This window comes from Malaya genurostris, chromosome 2 (genome assembly GCF_030247185.1).
Source record: "Malaya genurostris strain Urasoe2022 chromosome 2, Malgen_1.1, whole genome shotgun sequence".
NCBI lineage: Eukaryota > Metazoa > Arthropoda > Insecta > Diptera > Culicidae > Malaya > Malaya genurostris.
The window spans coordinates 323,328,491-323,352,513 of NC_080571.1; the positions used below are offsets into that span (position 1 = coordinate 323,328,491).

A 24,023-nucleotide genomic window follows, 5' to 3' on the forward strand; every position below is an offset into this window, starting at 1 on the left:
TTTACAGTACGAAGATCGCAGATACAGATTTCGTTGATAAGACCCGTTCATTAATCCAAGCGGTTCACCAAATAATTGTAAGTAAACTAAAAGAAAATTATTAAAACCTAACCTAAAATAAATATAATTGCAGTTGAAGCATTCCGAATTAAAAACGTGTTTGCTGTCAAAGTTGGTGTTATCACCACCCCCACAAAATCTTCAAAATTATTTGCATTGTGGGCGGAATGATGGACGGACATCACGATACCACGGGATTCAATTGCAAACGATGCAATCTTACGGATTCAGCGGACAACCACATGGTTGCATGTGATAAGTGTCACGAGTGGGAACATTTTAAATGTGCCGGCGTAGATGAGAAAATCAAGGATAAACCGTATTCCTGCCGGAAATGTTCCGTTCAAGAAAATTCCACGCTATTGAAACCAACGGCGGAGAAAAAAGATGCCTCAAAAGGAGCAAGCAGTAAGGCTGCATCGAAGCGCAATAAAAAACCTGTACCGGCTGATCCTGCACCGAGTGTTACTTCCAGTGTCCGTGCGGCGATGGAATTGGAGCTAAAGCTGATAGAGGAAGAATGCCAGCTGAGGGAGAAAGAGCTCAATGAACAGAAAGAGCTACAAAAACTGAAGCTGGAGGAGGAACAGCGACAGCTGGAGGAACAGCGTGAGTTGCTGAAAAAAGAAGCTGCGTTACGTGAACGCAAATTACAAGAAGCTGCAATAATCAAGGCAAAGCAACAGTTAATTCGGCAGAAATCAATCGAAAAAAAGCGTGAACTTATGCAGCGGCTTGGTTCAAGTAGCAGTCAAATGGATGCGGAACTCGGTAGCGCGAAATTGGTAGAAAATTGGCTGAAAGGGCTTCCCCCTACAGATGAATCCGCTAATAGCTCGGTGAGCGGCAATGAACGTAGTCGTCTAGACAGTCTGCTAGTTCCCGAGGACAGGCCAGAATCTGTAGAACCAACCGTACCGTCTTCAGACGCTGTCGTCTCAACCCCCGCAGCTGTGTTCTCTTCCGCTGCTAGTGCAGACTGTGCCAGTGCATTTGTTGTACCGCCGAAGCGTAATGAACAAACAACAGATGGCACTGTATATACTCCCGGCAAAGTCGAACTTCAATCGGGAAACAAGTTTTATGTAAGTCCACAGCAAATCGCAGCGCGTCAAGTGATCGGAAAAGATCTGCCAGCATTCGGCGGTAACCCCGAGGAATGGCCGGCCTTTATTAGTTGCTTCGATCAAACAACAGCTGCTTGTGGGTACACAAATATTGAAAATCTTAATCGCCTTCAACGAGCGTTATACGGTCATGCAAAAGATACGGTGCGAAATCAGCTGTTTATTCCTGAATGTGTGCCGCACGTCATCAAATCGTTGGAGAAAATGTACGGCAGACCGGAACTTCTAATTCGTACGCTGTTGGAGAAAATTCGTGGTCTTCAACCTCCAAAACATGAAAAGTTAGAAACACTGATGGAGTTTGGGATAGCAGTTAGGAATTTCGTTGGTCATCTTAAAGCAGCGCGACAGGATGCACATCTCACGAATCCGTCATTGATGCAGGAGCTGGTGGAGAAATTACCGGGGCAACTAAAGCTAGATTGGGCTATTTTCAAAAGCCAATATCAAACAGTCACACTCACTACTTTTGGCGAGTTTACGGATAAACTAGTGGATGCTGCCACGGAAGTAACTTACTACTTGCCGTGTTTCAGAAGGCCACCCAAAATTGAAAAACAAAAGGTGAAGGAGAAAGTTTTTGTACAAGCGCATTCAACGGACTCATCGGCGAATCGAGATAGCAAACAGCAGCATGGCAAAACGTGCGCGATGTGTAATCTTCAAGGACATCGGATAATAGAATGTCATCGGTTCAAATCACTTTGCGTAAGCGAAAGGGTAAACGTTATTCAACAAAAGGTTTGTGTAAGACTTGTCCTAACAATCACGGGAAATGGTCCTGCAAGTCCTGGAAAGGCTGTGCGGTAGAAGGCTGTCGGGAACGCCATAACACACTTCTCCATCCTGCGCCGTCTGTGAACGCTTCGGCAAGTCATGTCGGCAAGGGTGCGCAACAAATTCCACTGTTCCGTATCATTCCAGTAGTGCTTTTCGGTAAAGACCGATCGCAAACAGTATTTGCGTTTATCGACGAAGGATCTTCAATTACATTACTAGAAGAATCAGTCGCTAACCAGTTGGGAATCGCAGGAAAACCAGAACCGCTGACACTCCAGTGGACTGGAAACATGACGCGCGTCGAGCAAAACTCGCAGCAGGTGAAAATGGAAATAACAAGTAAACAAAACGAATTACGGCGAAGATCATTTCATGCTCGTACAGTTAGTTGTTTGGTTCTTCCGTCTCAATCGATGTGTTACCGAGAATTGTCACAACAGTTTCCTCATCTTCGAGGACTTCCAATGGAAGATTATGAGCTGGTTCAGCCAAAATTGCTCATCGGATTAGACAATCTGAGCTTAACGGTGCCGCTTAAGCTACGCGAAGGGAAAAATAGCGAACCAGTAGCAGTCAAATGCCGACTTGGTTGGAGTATCTATGGTTGTGGATCATCTAAGTCGATTCAACGGTCAGTCGTCAATTTGCACGTCAGTGCATCTCCAGATCCAGATCGGTTGCTGAACGACCAGCTTCGCGAATACTTCGCAATCGAGAATACAGGAATCGCTATCCCGATCGAAAAACTTGAGTCAAAGGAAGACAATAGAGCGAGGCGAATTCTTACTGAAACAACGCATCGCACGGGAAATCGTTTTGAAACCGGTTTACTTTGGCGGTCTGAAGAGCCGAACTATCCTGACAGTTTTCCGATGGCGATTCGGCGTCTTTTAGCGCTGGAACGTAAATTACAGAATGATCCGGCGATGAGTAAGCGTGTCAGCAGTCAAATAGCTGAATACTTACAAAAGGGGTATGCCCATAAGGCCTCCGAAGAAGAACTGCGTGGCATAGATGCGAAGCGCATCTGGTATTTGCCGCTCGGAATCGTCATCAATCCGAAGAAACCGTCGAAAGTACGTCTTGTTTGGGACGCGTCAGCGAAGGTGGAGGGAGTTTCGTTCAACTCAAGCTTACTAAAAGGACCCGATCTTCTAACTCCACTTCCAAAAGTTCTCAGTCGTTTCCGTCAGTTTCCGGTGGCCGTCAGCGGAGACATTAGAGAAATGTTTCACCAGATCGAAATCCGTCATCCCGATTCTCAATCTCAGCGTTTTCTATGGAGAGATTCTCCGTCAGATAATCCAACGGTGTACATAATGGACGTATGCACGTTTGGTTCGACCTGCTCGCCGACATCAGCGCAACACGTGAAAAATACAAACGCTCGAGAGTACGAAGAGAAATTCCCGCGCGCATGTGAAGTAATTTTAAATAGCCACTACGTGGACGATCTGCTGGAAAGCTTTCGCACAGTTAAGGAAGCAATCGATGTCATAAACGACGTGAAAACTGTACATTCGCTGGGCGGGTTCGAGATAAGAAATTTTCTGTCCAACAAGGTAGAGGTTTTGCAAGGCATCGGCGAAATCTCGGCTAGTGCAACGAAAGATCTACTACTGGAGCGCGAGAGCACAACAGAATCTGTCCTGGGTATGAGATGGATTCCGTCAGAAGACATGTTCACGTATACGTTCGTTCCCCGAAGTGACTTGCAGTCAATTCTTGCCGATGGTTATATTCCAACAAAACGCGAAGTGTTAAAGGTGGTTATGAGCTTGTTTGACCCTTTAGGACTGTTAGCGATCTTTCTCGTCCATGGCAAGGTCTTAATACAGGACTGCTGGGCGGCTGGGTTGGCCTGGGACGATCCAATAAATGAAGATCTCTGTGAACGTTGGCGACGATGGACGAAATTCTTTCCATCTTTAGACACACTGCGAATTCCACGTTGTTATTTTCGATCTCCATCGACGGACGATACAAGTTCCCTTCAGCTTCACGTTTTCGTCGACGCCAGTGAAGTCGCATGTTCGTGCGTAGCTTATTTCCGCCTACAGATCAGAAGCGACATTCAAATAGCTTTAGTAGCCGCTAAGACAAAAATTGCTCCTCTTAAAACGCTCTCTATCCCGAAGCTGGAACTGAAAGCCGCTGTATTAGGCGTTCGACTGTTGGAATTCGTGCAAAACTCACATTCGTATTCGATTAAAGAAAGATTTCTCTGGAGTGATTCATCTACCGTTCTTGTGTGGATCCAGTCCGACCACCGCCGATATCCCAAGTTTGTGGCCGTCCGGGTTGGAGAAATACTGATGGCAAGCGACCAGCGCGAATGGAGATGGCTGCCTTCCAAGATGAATATTGCCGATGCGGCCACCAAATGGAAATCTGATCCTGATCTTGGGCATACAAGTTCCTGGTTTGCGGGACCGAACTTTCTACGGGAAAAAGAAGAAACCTGGCCTGGACAGCGACGATTTACAACCACGTTGGCAGAAGTTAAAGCATCTATGGTACATACGACTTTCAATCCTATGTTGGATGTTACTCGTTTTGGTAGTTGGACAAAATTACTGCGAACAACAGCCTACGTTTTGCGTTTCATCGGAAACCTGCGCCGGAAGAAAGCTAGAATTGCTCTGGAGATGCACATCTTCACTCAAGAAGAATTGAAGAAGGCGGAAGAAATCCTATGGAAGCTGGCTCAACAAGAATCGTTTTCGACAGAGGTTCATGTTCTACGAAGTACACAAGGACCCCCGGAATCTCGTCATGCTGTTGTTGCCAAATCGAGCCCCCTGTACGGTATGTGGCCCTTTATGGACGAGAAGGGAGTCGTTCGAAAACGTGGCAGAATTGGTGCAGCACCATTTTCCAGTTATTTTGCCCAAACAACACCTTATCTCATCTCTAATTGTAGACTGGTATCATCGCCGTTTCCGACATGCCAACCGAGAAACCATCGTTAACGAAATGCGACAGCGTTTCGAGATCCCGAGACTACGAGGACTGATTAAAAGAGTGACGAACAACTGTGTCTGGTGTCGCGTCGCAAAAGCAACGCCAAAACCTCCGCCGATGGCTTCTCTTCCGGCAATCCGTTTGACACCATTCGTAAAACCTTTCTCCTTTGTTGGTCTGGACTACTTCGGGCCAGTGTTGGTAAAAGTCGGTAGAAACCAGGTTAAGCGCTGGGTAGCTTTATTCACCTGCCTTACCGTGCGAGCAGTGCACCTCGAGGTGGTCTACAGTCTCACAACCGAGGCTTGTATCATGGCGGTGAGACGTTTTATTTCTCGAAGAGGTCCTCCGGCAGAGTTCCATTCGGATAACGGAACGTGTTTTGTAGGCACTAACAATATCCTGAAAAGGGAAATCGAGATGCGCAATCAAGCTCTTGCAGAAACTTTCACGAATGCTGAGACAAGGTGGAGATTCACCCCACCCGCTACGCCACACATGGGCGGCGTATGGGAGCGGTTAGTTCGTTCGGTTAAAACGGCGATCGGTACGTTGTTAGATGCACCACGCAAACCCGATGATGAAACGTTACTCACGATTCTATGCGAAGCTGAAATGATGATCAACAGTAGACCTCTCACTTACGTGCCACTAGAATCTGCGGAACAAGAAGCTCTAACGCCAAATCACTTCTTGTTAGGAAGCTCGAACGGGAAGAAGATTCTACCGACAGTGCCAGTAGACCGTGGAGAGACACTCCGTAGCAGCTGGAACCTAGCGCGGCATTTGTGCGACGAGTTTTGGAAGCGCTGGGTGAAAGAATACTTGCCAGTGATTACGCGTCGGTGTAAATGGTTCGACGAAGTAAAGGATATTGCAGTAGGAGACCTAGTTGTGGTGGTGAGCGGAACGGCGAGAAACCAGTGGGTGCGTGGGCGTGTAATCAATGTGGTTCCCGGACAGGATGGCCGTGTTCGTCAAGCTTGGGTTCAAACACCGACAGGTGTACTCAAGCGAGCGGTAGTGAACTTGGCGGTATTGGATGTCATGAAGAAAGGTAAATCCGAGTCTTCAGAAGAGAACCATCACCAGGATTTACGGGCGGGGGATTGTGACGGTGGACCCTCCGTTACTTCGTCGCTTGGTAACTGCAGCAAGTAAGGGAGCACGTCGAGCCGTCGTGATGGTAAGGCTGGCAACGCTGAGTCAGCGAGCCGTCAAAAAATTGAGAAGCAGAAGAAGAAAAACAAGAATAAGTAAAAGTTTGCAAGTGAAAAGACGCGATTAAAAGCCGTCTAAAATGTGTTAAAATCTATATACATATATTCCTAGGAATTGGAATTCAGTTATCAGTTATCTTAAATGTAAGTTAAAATCTACAATATTTACAATTGTCACTTTGCTATTTACACTATTTAAAGTACGAAGATCGCAGATACAGATTTCGTTGATAAGACCCGTTCATTAATCCAAGCGGTTCACCAAATAATTGTAAGTAAACTAAAAGAAAATTGTTAAAACCTAACCTAAAATAAATATAATTGCAGTTGAAGCATTCCGAATTAAAAACGTGTTTGCTGTCAAAGTTGGTGTTATCACCACCCCCACAGCTGGGGATCGGTAGTGGCCGGTGAATTGAATTTAGGGTGAGATGATTCCAGATGGCGTTGATAATTTTCTATGTTGGCCGCATTCTTCGGTCCGTGTTGGTCCACGGATTTTGGTTGCCTCGTTCCACATCAATGGTTCGAACAACCCCATGGGGCTGATCCTTGTAGTTTTTTAGGAGAAATCACCCAATTGTCGATCTCTTCTATAAGCTACCCAAAATTAGGTCGTTATCTACTCAAACTTTGACTTGATCGTAAAAAATGGGTAGCGTGCTTTGTTATGGCATAAAACTTTGAGTAAACTTACATTTACCTAAATTTTAAGTTCATCACTCGTTACCTAAAATTGGGGAGATGCACTTTAGTTGATTTTGGGTAGGTTTTGACCCAAAATTAGGTTGCGGCTGGTAAGAGTGTAAATAAGTGAAGAAAATTATAAGAGTGTAAATAAATTAAGTGAAAATTCAATTAAACTCGGAAAAAATAACAAGAAAGCTTCCTTGAAGATGAAATTTGAATTGTTTGAAATAAATTGGAGTAAAATGAGTGTTAATCTACTGGCTAATTTAGATCGAAAACAGGATTTCGAAAACTAAAATCCGAAACAGAAGGTACCTCCTGAGCTGCCGATCAGTACGGATAAAAATTCACTTTTTAATGTTGATCAGTTGCGGAACATAGATATGTACAATCATTCGGGCTGCAACTATGGAAGCCGTAGCAAAGCCAATACTATATAAATATCCATGCTTGGATTTCGCGGACGATGACGAATCGGTACCGAATACATTTATTTAAAGTATAAAATGATTAGCAGGAACGATTATTTTGTAAGTAGCGGCTTTCCCAACTACTCGGTTTCTAATTTGCCCGACTGACCCTTGGTTACAGGGCGGCCTAGATACCACTACCAAATATTTCGGATTCCGTACCCAAACAAAAGATAAACAAAATGAATTATTAAATTTACCTTACTTCACTCTCCCTTGCCGTAGTGCCTGTTGCTGGTAGTTCCTGACGAGGTAGATCGGGACGATGACAGCTTTTGTCCTTTGCTTTTAGCCAGGGAGGTGAGCTTGGCTCCTTTGTTGGAACCTCCCTAGCGACGGTGGCGAAATGACGCCGGATCGGTTTACTCCCCGTAAACGATCTCAGAAGTCACCGCAGTAACTTCCCAGGGGAATCTGTTCGACCCTGCTTCGTTCTCCTTGGCTATTAGCTGTGAAGGAGAGCTCGGCTCATTCGACTGATCCTTCACAGCGAGAACGGACGGTTCAATGGCTTCTTTACACTTAGCCACTTGGCGAGCCAATACCGCACACTTTCCCCAAAAACCCACGAACCGACTTTTGACGGGTATTATTTTCCGTCACACACGCGCACTTCACGAATTTGCTATTCTTGCGGAAAACAATCGCACTTCTCACCAACGACGACCGATCTTCCCCGTGGTTGATTTTTGCCTTTCTCTATAGAAAGGTATTAGAATTGCTGGAAAAACCGACTTTCGAACGGAGCCTCGGAGACCCATAGTGTTATATACCATTCGACTCAGCTCGACGAGATCGGAAAATGTCTGTGTGTGTGTGTGTGTGTGTGTATGTGTGTGTGTGTGTGTGTGTGTATGTGTGTGCACTTTTCGAAGATATTTGAACGCGCTCAATTTTCTCAGAGATGGCTCAACCGATTTTAACAAACTTAGGCTCGTTTGAAAGCTACTATCGGGGCATTGATCAAGTTCGAAGATAAAATGGCTGTGACTTTTGGTTCCGGAGATATGATTGTATAAGTGACGTAACCGACAAAAAGCGTTGTATTTGAACGCGCTCAATTTTCTCAGAGATGGCTGAACCGATTTGAACAAACTTGGACTCGTTTGAAAGCTACTGGCGGGCCATTGATCAAGTTCGAAGATCAAATGGCTGTGACTTTTGGTTCCGGAGATATGATTGTATAAGTGACGTAATCGACAAAAAGCGTTGTATTTGAACGCGCTCAATTTTCTCAGAGATGGCTGATCCGATTTTAACAAACTTGGGCTCGTTTGAAAGCTACTGTCGGGCCGTTGATCAAGTTCGAAGATCAAATGGTTGTGACTTTTGGTTCCAGATATATGATGGTATAAGTGACGTAACCGACAAAACACGTTGATTTTTACCGCTCTTGTATATATAAGGGTGCCAAAATTTTGGGATCAACTCTATTTTCGTAAAGTTCTAGTGCTCAAAAGTTTAAGCACCTCGAAAAAAGCCTTCATGCAAAATTTGACCTAAATCGGACATGCTTAAGGGGTGCTGCCCGGTGGTAAAGGTTTGACAATTATCGATCTTGAAAAAGCACCATAGGGGGGAGTACATGAAATTTCCAAAATCGAAAATTTTTTTTGATGCCAAAACTCTTAAAACTGCATAAAACATCGAAATTTAGTGTCATCTCAAAAAAAAATTTTTTTGAAAAAATCAACTTTCTGGGACTTAGAAAAATTTTCATATTTTTTCTAAGTCCCAAAAAGTCGATTTTTTCCAAAAAATTTTTTTTCGAGATGACACTAAATCTCGACGTTTCATGCAATTCTAAGCCTTTTGGCATCAAAATTTTTTTTTCGATTTTGAAAATTTCATGTACTCCCCCCTATGGTGATTTTTCAAGATATATGAAAATTTCACTAAGTGGACTAAGAAGGCTTTTTGCCTTTCTCTATAGAAGGGTATTAGAATTGCTGGAAAAACCGACTTTCGAACGGAGCCTCGGAGACCCATAGTGTTATATACCATTCGACTCAGCTCGACGAGATCGGAAAATGTCTGTGTGTGTGTGTGTGTGTGTGTATGTGTGTGTGTGTGTATGTGTGTGTGTGTGTGTATGTGTGTGCACTTTTCGAAGATATTTGAACGCGCTCAATTTTCTCAGAGATGGCTCAACCGATTTTAACAAACTTAGGCTCGTTTGAAAGCTACTATCGGGGCATTGATCAAGTTCGAAGATAAAATGGCTGTGACTTTTGGTTCCGGAGATATGATTGTATAAGTGACGTAACCGACAAAAAGCGTTGTATTTGAACGCGCTCAATTTTCTCAGAGATGGCTGATCCGATTTTAACAAACTTGGACTCGTTTGAAAGCTACTGTCGGGCCGTTGATCAAGTTCGAAGATCAAATGGTTGTGACTTTTGGTTCCAGATATATGATGGTATAAGTGACGTAACCGACAAAACACGTTGATTTTTACCGCTCTTGTATATATAAGGGTGCCAAAATTTTGGGATCAACTCTATTTTCGTAAAGTTCTAGTGCTCAAAAGTTTAAGCACCTCGAAAAAAGCCTTCATGCAAAATTTGACCTAAATCGGACATGCTTAAGGGGTGCTGCCCGGTGGTAAAGGTTTGACAATTATCGATCTTGAAAAAGCACCATAGGGGGGAGTACATGAAATTTCCAAAATCGAAAATTTTTTTTGATGCCAAAACTCTTAAAACTGCATAAAACATCGAAATTTAGTGTCATCTCAAAAAAAAATTTTTTTGAAAAAATCAACTTTCTGGGACTTAGAAAAATTTTCATATTTTTTCTAAGTCCCAAAAAGTCGATTTTTTCAAAAAAAAATTTTTTCGAGATGACACTAAATCTCGACGTTTCATGCAATTCTAAGCCTTTTGGCATCAAAAATTTTTTTTCGATTTCGAAAATTTCATGTACTCCCCCCTATGGTGATTTTTAAAGATATATGAAAATTCCACTAAGTGGACTAAGAAGGGTTTTTTAGATTAGCATCACTGTTCTCATACAAATAAGCAACGCAAATGTCAAGCACTAGTTTGAAAAAATGATGCTGACTGTGTGACATAAACACTGAAGCATGCTTTTGTGAACTACTCGAATCAATCTGAATCAATTGGCGTCTAAAATTATTTAATAAATGTATGAAACACATTTTCATGAGACTGTTATGAAAGAAGAGAAAGGCATTATCACACCACTAGGTGGATTAAGAAGAGGTTTTTTTCTTTTCGGTTCGATGTCAACAGACCACTCTTCCAACTGTGATTTTTCAGCAAAGGGAGAGTTGCAACCTAACTAAGCCCTATGTTATTTATTTACAATTATTCTACAAAATTTACTACACCTATCTAAACCTACAAAATCGTTCACACAACAAGAAATAAACAAAAATTACAGGAAAATGTGAACGAACATTGGAAACAGTGGTGACATAGCGTAACATTACACACTGTGATGAATGTACACAAAATCATGTGATTCTCCACCCAGTGCAAAATTGTTACCCTAATGGGTTACAATTTGAATCGGTTCAAAGTGTTCAATATACATCCGATCTATCCTGCTGCGATGTGAACCAATTCTTCTTACCGAGGAAATATTGATCGAGTCTCAAGCATACGTTATACGCGGACAAAGTTTGTGTAAATGAAGTAGCTGACAATTTTATTGATGGTTTGGAAAATTCAATGGCAGTACATTACGTACATAACTTTATGTACCTCAACAGCAATGCCAAGCTCTTAGAATATATTCTCAAAATCATCCCACTGTTGGGATCGAAATGTACAGCTACCAGAGTGAGTCGGCGTTAACGTATTGTTCGCAAAATTATTGCTGCGCTTTCTGAACACGAGATTGTAAAGAAATGAAACGTAAATGTCTTTATTATTATAAAAAAAACATTTCCATAAACAAAACTAATATCTTGATACAGCCTGCACAGTTCGAAAAAAATCTTGTGATTTTACATCTTATAAGATGCACATATATGGAGCGTTGTATTTCACACAAATTTATATTCAGGAACATGTAAAATTGTCTGAATCGAAGATTACATGGCTTGAAATGTGATAAAAAAGTACGGGTGTGTAATGGCACAAACATAACTGGATGTCGTGAAAACGAATATAACTGAAACGCTTTCTTCTTACTTTCAAATATCATTTAGTTGATCACTTGTTTTAATAATGCCCACATTAATAGAACTGGTTAAAAAAAGGACCGTATATAGTACAGTGAAGTAAAATTTCGCATAGTTCTTCGGGAATATGTTAATGAGTCTAAAAAGAACCAACTCGAAGAATTCAGGAATTTGGGACTAATCCTGAGTTCAAGAAGTAAATTCAAAACAGGTTCTGTATTCAACTGCTCCACCTGACGGCCGAAATCCAAATGAGAACACGACATGAACGTTTGAGGTTTTGTACTACGCAAAAGGTCTGCTGGTCTCATTATTGGCGACTGCTGCTCCCGACGATCGAAGTCCAAATGAAAGCAAGACCTGAGCGTTTCAAGCTTTATACTTGGTTTGTTCTTACTGATGTTGGTTGGAGAATCTCACCTCGACATCCAGTTCCGTTTAAAGCATTAGAAGAAATGAACGATTTTCAATCAAAGTTCACCTTTTATACTCGTCCAGTAGATAATCGGAACGGGTATGAGCTTGACTACTTCAAAACCGTCGTCCGGGTGCGAAAAAGGTAAGCAAGCGGGATGAATTTTCCTCGATATTTCCAAAAGTTTTAGAAAATTTTGATTTTAAATTATTTACGGTTTTCTCACGCTTTTGAAAATTGAATCGAAAATTCCTGATCCTATTTCCGATAGCTTGTTGAAACAATTATGCTATTGGGTTAAGTACATCAAGAGATATTCGCGATAAAGTTCTGCCCATTCTTAAACAGGGTAAATTTTGAAAAGGCGCCCCATAGGAAAGTAAGTCGTATTCCCGACATTGAAAAATAAAAGAACGAGCAGCGCGACTTGAACCGAGAAACATTTGGCCACAAAGCACATGAAATAATCGACTGAGCCACAGAAGCACATATCGGCTTGATGGATAATTGATACATATAAGCCCATACAGAGGCACTTTGTAGCCGAGTGCAGATTACACTCGGAGCTTGTAAATTGTTGTACGAATGGAATATTTCATCATTTGACAAGTTAAGTAGCTATGAATTGTAGCGTTTGTAGAATTATGTCACCAGTAAAATTCATAATTGTTTTTCTGTATGATTTTTCTTGAAGTATAGGAAACAATTCTTCGCGTAGACCCAACGTTTGTTTTCAAAACAAAATGAGAAACAATGTGGAATGTATGCACAAAACAAACATAACTGAAAATAACAGCGAATATTGCTTGGATGCTTCTCATTAAGTATGAACATATTATATTGAAAATTATAGCTAAACAGCACTTATTTAAGTAAAATTTGCAGCATGCAAAATTCAATGCATGTAAAAAGGTGGGAGGGTAATGTCTGAGACGTAACTGGATGACGTGAATACGATTCCAACTGACATGATTCTTCCACACGCCCAAATATAGATAATTGCACTTACTTACTTACTAGTTGATTAATTGTATGAATTTAGCAATTATAATGCGGAGCAAACAAGAGTAAAAAATTACGGGGTTGTAGAGGACAAGACTGATTAAATCAAAATGTTCAAATTCATTCAAAAATTGAAAAATCCAGCAATCGAGGATTTCTAACTCTCAGTTGGGAATTAATACAACATTAGTTTCAATAACTCAAATCTCAAATCCGTCTAAAAACTGTATAGCGGTTTGAAACAATATCCACAAACCGAATTGAAGAATTTTAAATATAAATTATTGATATCAATTCGGCAAGCGGGGACAAAAAGGACAAATATTATTCACGTATATACTGATATGATATGCACTAGATATTTTAAGTGAATATCTAACAAGCCAGTTTTAATTCCATATAAAAAGTTCTTGTTTGAATAATATTCAGTTCTTTTATAAAATGATACGTAGTTGGAATCAACAAGGTGAAATATTGTCATCATGCCAAAGGTATGAAAATGTTTCGTAGTTATATGTTTCGGTTTTGAGCGATACGCTTTGGGCGATGATTAGCTCAATTCATGCGTTTGGAACTTTGCGCACCTTGTTTACACACTGAAATTCACCTTGATGCTCAATCATACCAAACATTTTAGAAAACTTCAATTTTAAGTTAGTTGTGGTTGTCCCATATTACTGTAAATTTCATCATAAATTGCTGACCATATTTCCGATGATATGGAGAACAAATTATTCTGCTACGTTAAACACAACAAGAGATATTCGCGATTAAGTTCTACCCATGCTTGTACAAGGTAAATTTTGAAAAGGTGCCTCATAGTAAAGTAAGTCGTATTCACGACAAAATCAAATGTTTTCGATGCTTCTCAAAAGCATGAAATTGCAATCTTGTGCTTCACGAAACGCTCCCGTTATGTGCATCTTAGATGATATAGTTCAACAATTTTTTTATCTGTGTATTTTATCCAGCTGATTGTTTTGGAAAACGGAAGACTTGGTATAGTGAAAGTCAGCTCAAGTTCGGTTGAGATCGGTTAAACCATCGCTTGGATCTGCATTCACGCTTGACCTGTACTCGTCAAGCTTAAGCGAATTGTATGCAATACTCATTTTCGTTTTTGTCCCAGTACTGCCTCTGGGAGATTACGAAAGTTATCTTTCATACAATTTTGCTTTATTGTTTGGGTAATGTAATTATTTTTTAGCCTTTAACTTTCAATTAGGACCAGTGAATGTCGAATAATTCCTGAGGCTTACCTTTACCGAAATCGTCATTTTATTTTCCCTCAGTAGCCACCAGACGACCATCCGTATCTTCCGACCGTCGGCATTTTGACTGTACGGTTAGCAAAAAGAGGAGGGAAAACTTGATAGCTTTTTGTGCACATTCGAACCGACACGACGTCGATGGTAAAATTAAATTGCTATATCAGTTTCGAAGTCGTTACGCTTTCATGTCTTCTGATTGGACACCGAAACCCTGCTTCGCCGCCACCGGTTCTCGTCGTTGCGCGGGGCAGCAGAAACCCTAAAATGAAATCTTTATCCCTCCCTGGTTGAATCGAAAAGCAATTTTCTACCTTTATATAGATATATCGAAGGTCTGCATGAAACCTCAAAATTGTAATCTTAAGTGAAATCACACGAGCACCTCTCCCTCCCATTCGACACCCATTGGAGAGCACGAAAATTGCCTTTCCGACAATTGCGTTCCAGCCATTCGGTAACCGCTTATTTTAAAATTTCACAAAAGGACAAGTTCTTTTGCAGAGGCAGACTACCAGACAAAAAAAACCTTTACCCAGTCTCCTCGCCCCATCACTGTTTTGAAACAAGAATCATAAAAACAATTTACCTTCCACCAGGTTGCAGTTTGCTGACCGAACAATTCTCGCATTTTCGATGCTTTAAATTACCTTAAATTGCAACCCAAAATCGTCCCCGTTTCCTCACCTAGCCACCATTTATCGAGCACAGCGCTGCTGAACGAAATTATCTTTTCATCACCGAACCGGTCCAAACCTCACTCGCTAACTACTGTTCCTCACCGGTTCAACTTTCCAAAGGGTAAACTTAACGGGAAAGTGTCAAGATAACGACTTATTACATCAAAAAGTCGTTCGACCATCGGAGGAGCGCTCGGTGAGGACTTTGGTGAATTTTCTGGGGATCGCAAAACTGCGATGATGGGTGTCTGACGGGTTCATGCGATCGGAGAGTACTGATAATTGTGATAATGTTGTCGAGGGATGGTTGATGCTTTTTTTTGCTGCTTGCGAACCAGTTGTTGATAACTGGTTCCAGCCCATGAGAATTACTATCCCCGACTGGCACTATAAAGACATTGAGTCATGCCAGGTTTGGCTGTACGATTGATACGTTGCAATCGCCCTTGTGTTATTTTAGTCAATAATTTGCAAATGATTATTTTCTGAATCAATGTTATTCGTGCTGTTCTTTTCGTGGTCTCAAATTAAAAAAAAAACTGGTAGTCGAATGGCAGTAGTACTTCAGTACTGCATAGTTCAAAGGTACCAGATGTTACTCAATTAAATTGTTTTATACTCCGCTTCAGCTGAGTTTGTCATGAACTCTTATTGTCACGTCACAGAACCTTTCGTTCGTTCGTTCGTTGAATAGTAAAATGTCTGCATTCGGATGATACCCCCTATTTACTAAATAACAGTAAATTACCACCATCAACCATTTTTAATCTCTAACCTCACATTTGTCATCATGCTCCCATGTTGTACGGTGGTAAAAAGCTTCACTCTCGAAAGCCCACCCAGCTAAACTATGCACTCATGAATAACTAATCAACGGTTTTCCATCCCACTGTGTTTAGCGTATATTATGCCATTTAGCTGATGAATTTAGCTGTCAATCGTGATTTTCCCTCGCGATGTACATTCCACTATTCGATTCTTATGTCCCACGTTTGTTGATTTGATTACCACTCACGACGAAGAACCCAGTAGCGCCGGCGTGACCACGGCCAGGACAACGACGAAGACGACGACGACGACGATGACGACGACGGTAACGCTAATATCGTAATAATGCCACCGATTGCTGGTTTGTGATGACTGCCCGGCAGCGGACAGATGAGTTCAAACTAGATAAATTGGCAACCGGCACTCCGTTCACCCCCGTCCGCCCGCGGACACGGGGTCGATTTTAGTACCCGGCACTGGCAGACAGGTTCAAAGCATAATTAATGCTTGTTCGAGGCTTGTTTACACGCGCGTGTTCTCATTTGCTCGGTGCTGAGCCACCAGATTTGCTTCGAATCTAACCTGCACGAAAAGGCCAAGCATACATACCAAGCGTTCCGTCCGATATCGGAAGGTTGCTGCCGGAGCTGAATGCATATGCGAGCGTATTAACATAAATGCTCCATCCCGCAGTGATAAATAGTATCATTTATCAGACCACCCAAGACACATTGTAGCGCTATTTGTTCGGGTGGTAATTATAATTATGATAATAATCGTTACTTCACTTATTCTATCGTGCGCTTGTTTGCTAAGCTGAAAACTTGACAGGGTGTTTATGGATCGAAATCATGATGAATACTAGAAATAACGCGGCAGTTAAGGATAAGCAGGAAATTTCGAAATGATAAGACCTGAGATTGGGAAATCATCTTTCCATGTAGAACTGTTGATAACCCCCGAATTCATTGATCAGTTCCGGTGCCGGCCCGAATTGTTTCTAGAAACAATTATGTGGCTTATTATGTTCCTATGGATTAAATTGCTCGGCTGCTTCAAAAATCTTATTGACTTCCTGAATGGATATTCCAACAATATTCCATATGCAAGTGTCGGAAATTCTCGAATCAGAGTGTTCATTTATTAAAACTAATTTCACGTGCAGAATTCCAATTCTGAAAATTAGTGAAATGAGTCCATTGAATGTATCACAAATTTTCGTATATCTATTCATATATAAATATGCAGCGTAAACTTAAACTAAATAAAACGTATCTTTCTGCCTATCATCTGTATTTTTCAAAACTACTGATTGAGATTTACATGTTTGGTACGAAATTTTCCCTTGCCGCATTTCCTCAGCTTGCTAAAGGAACTGTATGGATTTTTGTGAACCATTTACATGACAAGCAGAAATGAGTTTCTGTGGCTGAAATTATATTTTCTGTTTATTTTGATCCCAATTTCAACTGAATGAGTTGTAAAGCTTTTGGCATGATTTAATTTTACACGTTTTCGGCTGTAAATTTCAGTGAAGACGCTCCTTATATGTGCATCTATCGAGACTGCCACGTGATTTTTTTTCGTAGTGCGTGAGAGTGCCCAAATTAGTCATAATTTAGAGAAGTTGTAGCGCACAAATGACTTACAGTACCTGAACAAAGTAATTTTGGGAAAACCATCTCTGAGAAAATCGAAGGGTTTGGAGTTCTCTGGAGATTGATAGCACTTATAATCTTTTTCCGGACTGAACCAGCCTAGAGACCGCGTGGAATCCGGCAGAAAAAATTACTGAGAATAGATCCACCAGTTTCTTTTTTCCATGTCGTAAAGTTTCTCTTTTTCTACTTTCGTATGCCAGATTCTTTCAACGATTCAAATCTGGAGACTAAGCTATCACTATGTTGAACCTACAATTTTTAATTGATATAAATATTTCTTTTTGTTTTCCGAAAGCATTCTGTCTTATGTATTGTTTGATCTTGCAAAATTGTTTTTCTCATTTTATATTATTTCATGTTTTACAAGACTGTAATTTTCATAAATTCATACATAAATTTCATCATATTTCTTCGATTCTTCTGGAGAAGCCATTTTCAATTAGAAAAGTTTTTGCTTGTGGTTGCTCGTTTTGCCATAGCATTTCGAAATTACCTTTTAGTATATATTTAGCACATGCCGTTCGGCCCTCCAGACCTCGGTGAAAAAGTTGATTTTCATGGTGATTGCATAGCTTTAATAGATAGTAGAGAACAGAGATAAACGATAATACGTAAACATGAAAGATTAGAGCACTAGATGACTGGAAGATGAGTAAACTAGGAGACTAAAGACTGTCCCAGAAAGTATGGACGCACTTTGATTTCGCTGTAAATAATTCACAAGTGTTAGATATTCAAATTTTATTCGATGTACTGATAATATTAGACTACAACAACAGAATATTATTCTCAACATTTGCTACTTAGCCATTGTAGACTAACTGGCGCACCTTCTTGCGAACGTTCCTCATTAGATTCCGTACAGACTTCTTGGCGACAAGTTTTGACACTTTTTTCCAATCTTTTTCGAACTGTTGAATGGTTTCGGCTGCCGAGACATGTTTCCTAAGATGTGCCTTCGTTAATGCTAAAAATTCCTCAATTGGTCGAAGTTGTGGGAAATTTGGTGGATTCGTGTCTTTTGGGACGAAAGTGATATTTTTGGTAGTATACCATTCTACCGTTGATTTCGAGTAATGGCAAGAAGCAAGATCTCGCCAGAGGACAACAGGATCCTTGTGGCTTCGAATCATGGGTAGAAATCGTTTTTGTAAACATTCCTTGATGTATATTTCGCTGTTCATTGAAGCAGTGGTGATGAAGGGTTTCGAAATCTTACCGCAGCTACAAATTGCTTGCCAGACCATAGCTTTCTTACCAAATTTTTTTCGACTTAGTTTAACACTTGCCCTTCTCGCACCGTATAATATTGTGGTCCCGGCAAGGACTTGTAATCGAGTTTCACGTAGGTTTCGTCGTCCATGATTATGCAGTTCAAATTTCCAGCAATCTGAACCATTGCGAAATGGCAGCGGTTTTTTTTGCGTCCATACTTTCTGGGACAGTCTTTAGGAAACTAGACTAGAAGGCTGGAAGACTGGAAGGCTGGAAGGCTGGAAGACTGGAAGGCTGGAAGACTGGAAGGCTGGAAGACTGGAAGGCTGGAAGACTGGAAGGCTGGAAGACTGGAAGGCTGGAAGACTGGAAGGCTGGAAGACTGGAAGGCTGGAAGACTGGAAGGCTGGAAGACTGGAAGGCTGGAAGACTGGAAGGCTGGAAGACTGGAAGGCTGGAAGACTGGAAGGCTGGAAGACTGGAAGGCTGGAAGACTGGAAGGCTGGAAGACTGGAAGGCTGGAAGACTGGAAGGCTGGAAGACTGGAAGGCTGGAAGACTGGAAGGCTGGAAGACTGGAAGGCTGGAAGACTGGAAGGCTGGAAGACTGGAAGGCTGGAAGACTGGAAGGCTGGAAGACTGGAAGGCTGGAAGACTGGAAGGCTGGAAGACTGGAAGGCTGGAAGACTGGAAGGCTGGAAGACTGGAAGGCTGGAAGACTGGAAGGCTGGAAGACTGGAAGGCTGGAAGACTGGAAGGCTGGAAGACTGGAAGGCTGGAAGACTGGAAGGCTGGAAGACTGGAAGGCTGGAAGACTGGAAGGCTGGAAGACTGGAAGGCTGGAAGACTGGAAGGCTGGAAGGCTGGAAGACTGGAAGGCTGGAAGACTGGAAGGCTGGAAGACTGGAAGGCTGGAAGACTGGAAGGCTGGAAGACTGGAAGGCTGGAAGACTGGAAGGCTGGAAGACTGGAAGGCTGGAAGATTGGAAGGCTGGAAGACTGGAAGGCTGGAAGACTGGAAGACTGGAAGACTGGAAGACTGGAAGACTAGGGAACTGGAAGACTAGAAGACTAGAAGACTAGGAGACTAGAGCATAGAGTACAGTTCTGCGATTGGTTTTTATAAACGAATCGAATATCAAAGGAACATAAAAATGATGAATTTATACCTCTCGACCTTTGCCCACGCCCTCATCATTACTATGCCAAATATTGCCCTTTTTCAAAAAAAATCATTTGTCATTTGATGTTATTCCAAATGAATACAGTTATGAATATCGCTTTTCACGTCACGGGTTTGACCATTTTTTAGATCAAATAAACGTGAAAATTCTGTGAATTGGAAAAACAGTTCACTTAGGAATTCATTTTCGTGTTTAGATTTTTCAGATATTCATATGAAAGCTTAGTCCTACATCAAAAATATTCCATCATGCTCCATCATATTTTCCAGTATTTCTGTCTAGCCAACGTAATCTTTTTTAGGTTGAAGCCAGAGTGAGCGCGACACGCGACGCGATGCGTAACGCGAAAGTTTTCCAATGATAGCGGGTGTCAAAGTGATAGTAGTAACAAAACAATATAATTTAGTTATATTCCTATTTAATGAAAAGAAAATTCAGATCAAAATTAATCGAAATCATCTTGACTGAATCCACTCTTATTTAAGCCATCTACATGCTGTAGTGTTAATCGCCTGCAGCTCTATCCGAAGTTGTAGCTTTTTTTGCAAAATGCAAATCTTTCTCACGCGACAATGTTTTTTTCTGCAGTAGTTTCAACTTTCGAAGTTCCATTTCCAGAAGTAGTGCTGATAGGAAACCAGCTTCTTAACATTTTCAACTAAAAATTTATGGAAAATGTATAAACTTTTTCCATAGACATAATTCGAAATATTCTCAAAACTCATTTAATGAACTTCCATTGACTTTATATGCCAGTAATTTCTAATGTTCTCAAATCTCCAACACTTGCGCATTTCGTTAAAACTGCTCCGATTAGTGCTTTGATGTCAATAAAATTATCTTCTTTCGCCATAACGAAAAATAATTTAGGAAACCTTTGGTCGCTCGTTAATCGCATGAAAAACTGTGCACGTACGCCAGAGAGAAAGCGACTAGCGATGCGATGCGACCATTAAAGTTCTGTATTTCATTCATTTGTTTACAGCAAAAAATTAACATGTATTTCAGAGTAAACACGAGGCGTTGCATAGTGACAAACGATTTTCGGTGCGATTAAACAACGAAGCAGTACGTGCACAGTTTTTCATGCGATTAACGAGCGATCAAAGGTTTCCTAAATTATTTTTCGTTGTGGCGAAAGAAGATTTTTTTTTATATCAAAGCACTAATCGGAGCAGTATTAACGGTATGCGCAAGTGTTGGAGATTTGAAAACATTAGAAATTACTGGTATGTACAGTCAATGAAAGTGCATTAAATGAGTTTCGAGAATATTTCGAATTATGTCGATAGAAAAAGTTTATACATTTTCCATAAATTTTTAGTTGAAAATGTTAAGAAACTGGCTTCCAATCGGCACTACTTCTGGAAATAGAATTTCGAAAGCTGAAATTACTGCAGAAAAAAACATTGTCGCGTGAGAAAGATTTGCATTCTACAAACAACTTCGGATAGAGCTGCATGCGATTAACACTACAGCATGTAGATGGCTTAAATAAGAGCGGATTCAGTCAAGATGATTTCGATTGACGATTGAGATGATTATATTGTTTTATTACTACTATCACTTTGACACTCGCTATCATTGGAAAACTTTCGCGTTACGCATCGCGTCGCGTGTCGCGCCCACTCTGGCTTCACCCTAAGAACTGTTAGAGATTTGATGCATTCCAACTTATTTTATCTTTGAATGTTTTGTAATTAACTTTCCAAACTGATAAACGGATCACAAGCTAATACTGATAAATGTGCAAAATCGTATAAAAATTATGTGCTATTGTTAAACAAAATTTAAGATATTGACCTAAAAAATTCCGCATTGGAATAAGATAAAACTGATGAAACGCCAGATTACGCAGCAGGTGAAGGAAAAATGAGCGAGACCGTAAAAGTGCCAGCTCCAGTATCCAAATTTGGACGCAATAATCACGATCAATCTATCGTTTATTTCCAAAATAAATCGTCATTTGTTTGCTCCCAACGAAGGATAAATAAGCGATAGTAAATATTTGACTAATGAGGACATTATGTCGCCGGTGAGTAGTGGCAGTGGCGCTAATGTGCCAAGGAAAAGATAGAGTCGAAAATGCATAGATTGATTGAAGCGTGTCGATCATAAATCATATCTTTCTGGGGTAATGGTCCTAGTCTGGGTGGTGGTGATTCACCAGTTATATATTTTTCCTGTTTGGACCGTGAAGCTCCGGAGAATGAATATATATTTTGATTTGATGACCATCGAATCTTGATTGTGAATTAGAATCGTAATTCGTTCCAAACTGCCTCATAAAAAACAGATTAGATATAGAAAACATCACAGACAAATTGTTGATCAATTCAATTGTTGACTTTTAAATTAAATGCTCAGTCAACAGCGTAAAACGATAGTCTCGAATGACCCCAGGCCAGATGGTTGATTCACGCTTATCTTAACTGAATGGTTTCGTGCAATTAAATTCAGAAAACGAAAATCCTAGAATAGCATTACCCATCTTCGCCGGTTTCAAGCGAAACGACGGCAATTCCGATGGGAGTGAGAATGGCTAATAGATAATATAAACAAATTTGAAAGATATTAGCGGAAGATAAACTTATTGAATTGCGAGAAATTCCCGTTGGCTTTATTATGATGTTTTTGTTTCAGCTTATGGGTTTCGTAAGTAAACGAAGTCAGAGCGAAATGATATGGAAAAGGTGTTTCTGGAACGAAGGTAAATTCATATAAGACCCTCAGTGCTTTAACTCAGTAACGATCTACGGTGTTGTGATTCTATCGTTTCTGGAGGAAGACTTTCTGGTCCGATGAAAGAGCTCACAGCTATCAACGCCCCCTGTTTCACGTTGATTCTTTCTTTGAATATCTTCTTACCAGCACAATCGCGCTCGGTTCATTAGCTAGACCCGCCATAACAAATGCAGGTACGGCCGACGGGTTTCTTTCCTTTGATAATATTTCAATCTAATAATTATACACGCTGTGTCAGCCATATTGAAACGGTGATGGTATAACTTAACTAATGAAAAGGTGTAGAGGAATCAGAAGACAAAAAAAACTATATAAAGGAAAAGACGATTGGCCTCAGCCAGCGGCGCAGAATTTTAAGCTGAATCATAAAAACTAAATTAGAAAACCGGGTGGAATGAAGAAACGCGAATGTAACTGGAAAAGGTTTGGTCATTCGTTGGTTTTTGTTGTTTTAGGTTCGCATGATTCTAAGGAGGCGGGTGTATGAAGAGCCCGGTGAGGTTGAAGATGATCCTGAGGCTTAAAGCGAGTTGAGGATGGCCACTGAAAGCTGTATCATTTTTTCCATTAGTGCAAACTGGTATAATTTACAGTACAATCATTTCGTTTTGTTATGAAAGATCAGCAAATATTTGTAAGAATAATTAGCTCCAATTATATATAACTTAGTTCAGTCATGTATACAAAATTAACTTTTCATGCACTACCATCTTTATACTATCAATATAACAGAAAAGTGCTTCAGCTTTTTTTCAATTATTACTGTTGAAAAAAACCTATTTTTGGATTTTAACCTTTCTTTTCCACCGCCGCCTTTACGATATTTATACATGTGAAGCAAGTTGGAAAAAGCGTTGTTTTATGAAAACAGCACAGCACGGAAAGTAATTTGATTGCTAATTTAACAGAATTTTACATCAAAGCAGACTGAAAACTTAGATATAGTTGTTGATTGATGTGATTCACTTCCAAAAACACGGCATGCTTCGATTTTCTTAGGGTGTAACTTTCAATTTATTTTAAGAGTGTGCAAAATTTTGAAGTTTCACTATTTTAAATTTCTATCAAATGCTTGCGTAAATTTCAATGCTAACAGTATTGGTTTTGATTGGAATATTTTCATTGGCTGCGCAACTTTATAAAATTATGCCAAATCACAGTACGACCGACGACTTCCAATAATTTAGTTCACTTCAGCGGAAACGATTGGAAAACTCTAAAAGATCCCGATCAGATGCACATAACAAAATCATAGCACAAGTATATCAACAGTTGATATGTATAACAATTTGTGTTATTTTGAGATATTTAACAAATTAGATCAGTTGAAAGTTAAAACTTATGGTAACTATGATAACGTTCATTAATTGGAAAAATGAGTTCTTCCGTTGCTTTATATCGAAATAAAATGATCAGAATTTCAAAAAACCAAAAGCTGAATCCAGATCACTTAACCAATTATTCATTTAATGAAAAAAATCATTCAATAATTTTGGACTTTAACGATGCTAAAAGTTGGCTGTGATATAGTTTTTCTGTGTTAAATTTGCTTTCTAATTTGTTACAACTATTGTTATAAGTTTCTGCTTCCGGAATACTGTAGTTATAACAAATTCAATAATAAT

At 40.4% G+C, this 24,023-nt stretch overlaps 2 protein-coding genes across 2 annotated transcripts; both read left to right on the top strand.

Annotated features, from left to right (window-relative positions):
- Positions 1-227: 227 nt before the first annotated feature.
- On the top strand, positions 228-6,092 carry LOC131429320 (uncharacterized). The gene is made up of 3 exons (XM_058593385.1): positions 228-1,928; positions 1,976-4,829; positions 4,891-6,092. The coding sequence occupies exons 1-3, from the start codon at positions 228-230 to the stop codon at positions 6,090-6,092; spliced, it is 5,757 nt and encodes a 1,918-aa protein (XP_058449368.1).
- A 1,157-nt stretch (positions 6,093-7,249) lies between these two features.
- Positions 7,250-19,520, top strand: LOC131429321 (uncharacterized). Its single transcript, XM_058593386.1, has 3 exons — positions 7,250-7,318; positions 7,537-7,611; positions 18,708-19,520. Exons 1-3 carry the CDS (start codon positions 7,250-7,252, stop codon positions 19,518-19,520), a joined length of 957 nt encoding a protein of 318 aa, XP_058449369.1.
- Positions 19,521-24,023: the final 4,503 nt, after the last annotated feature.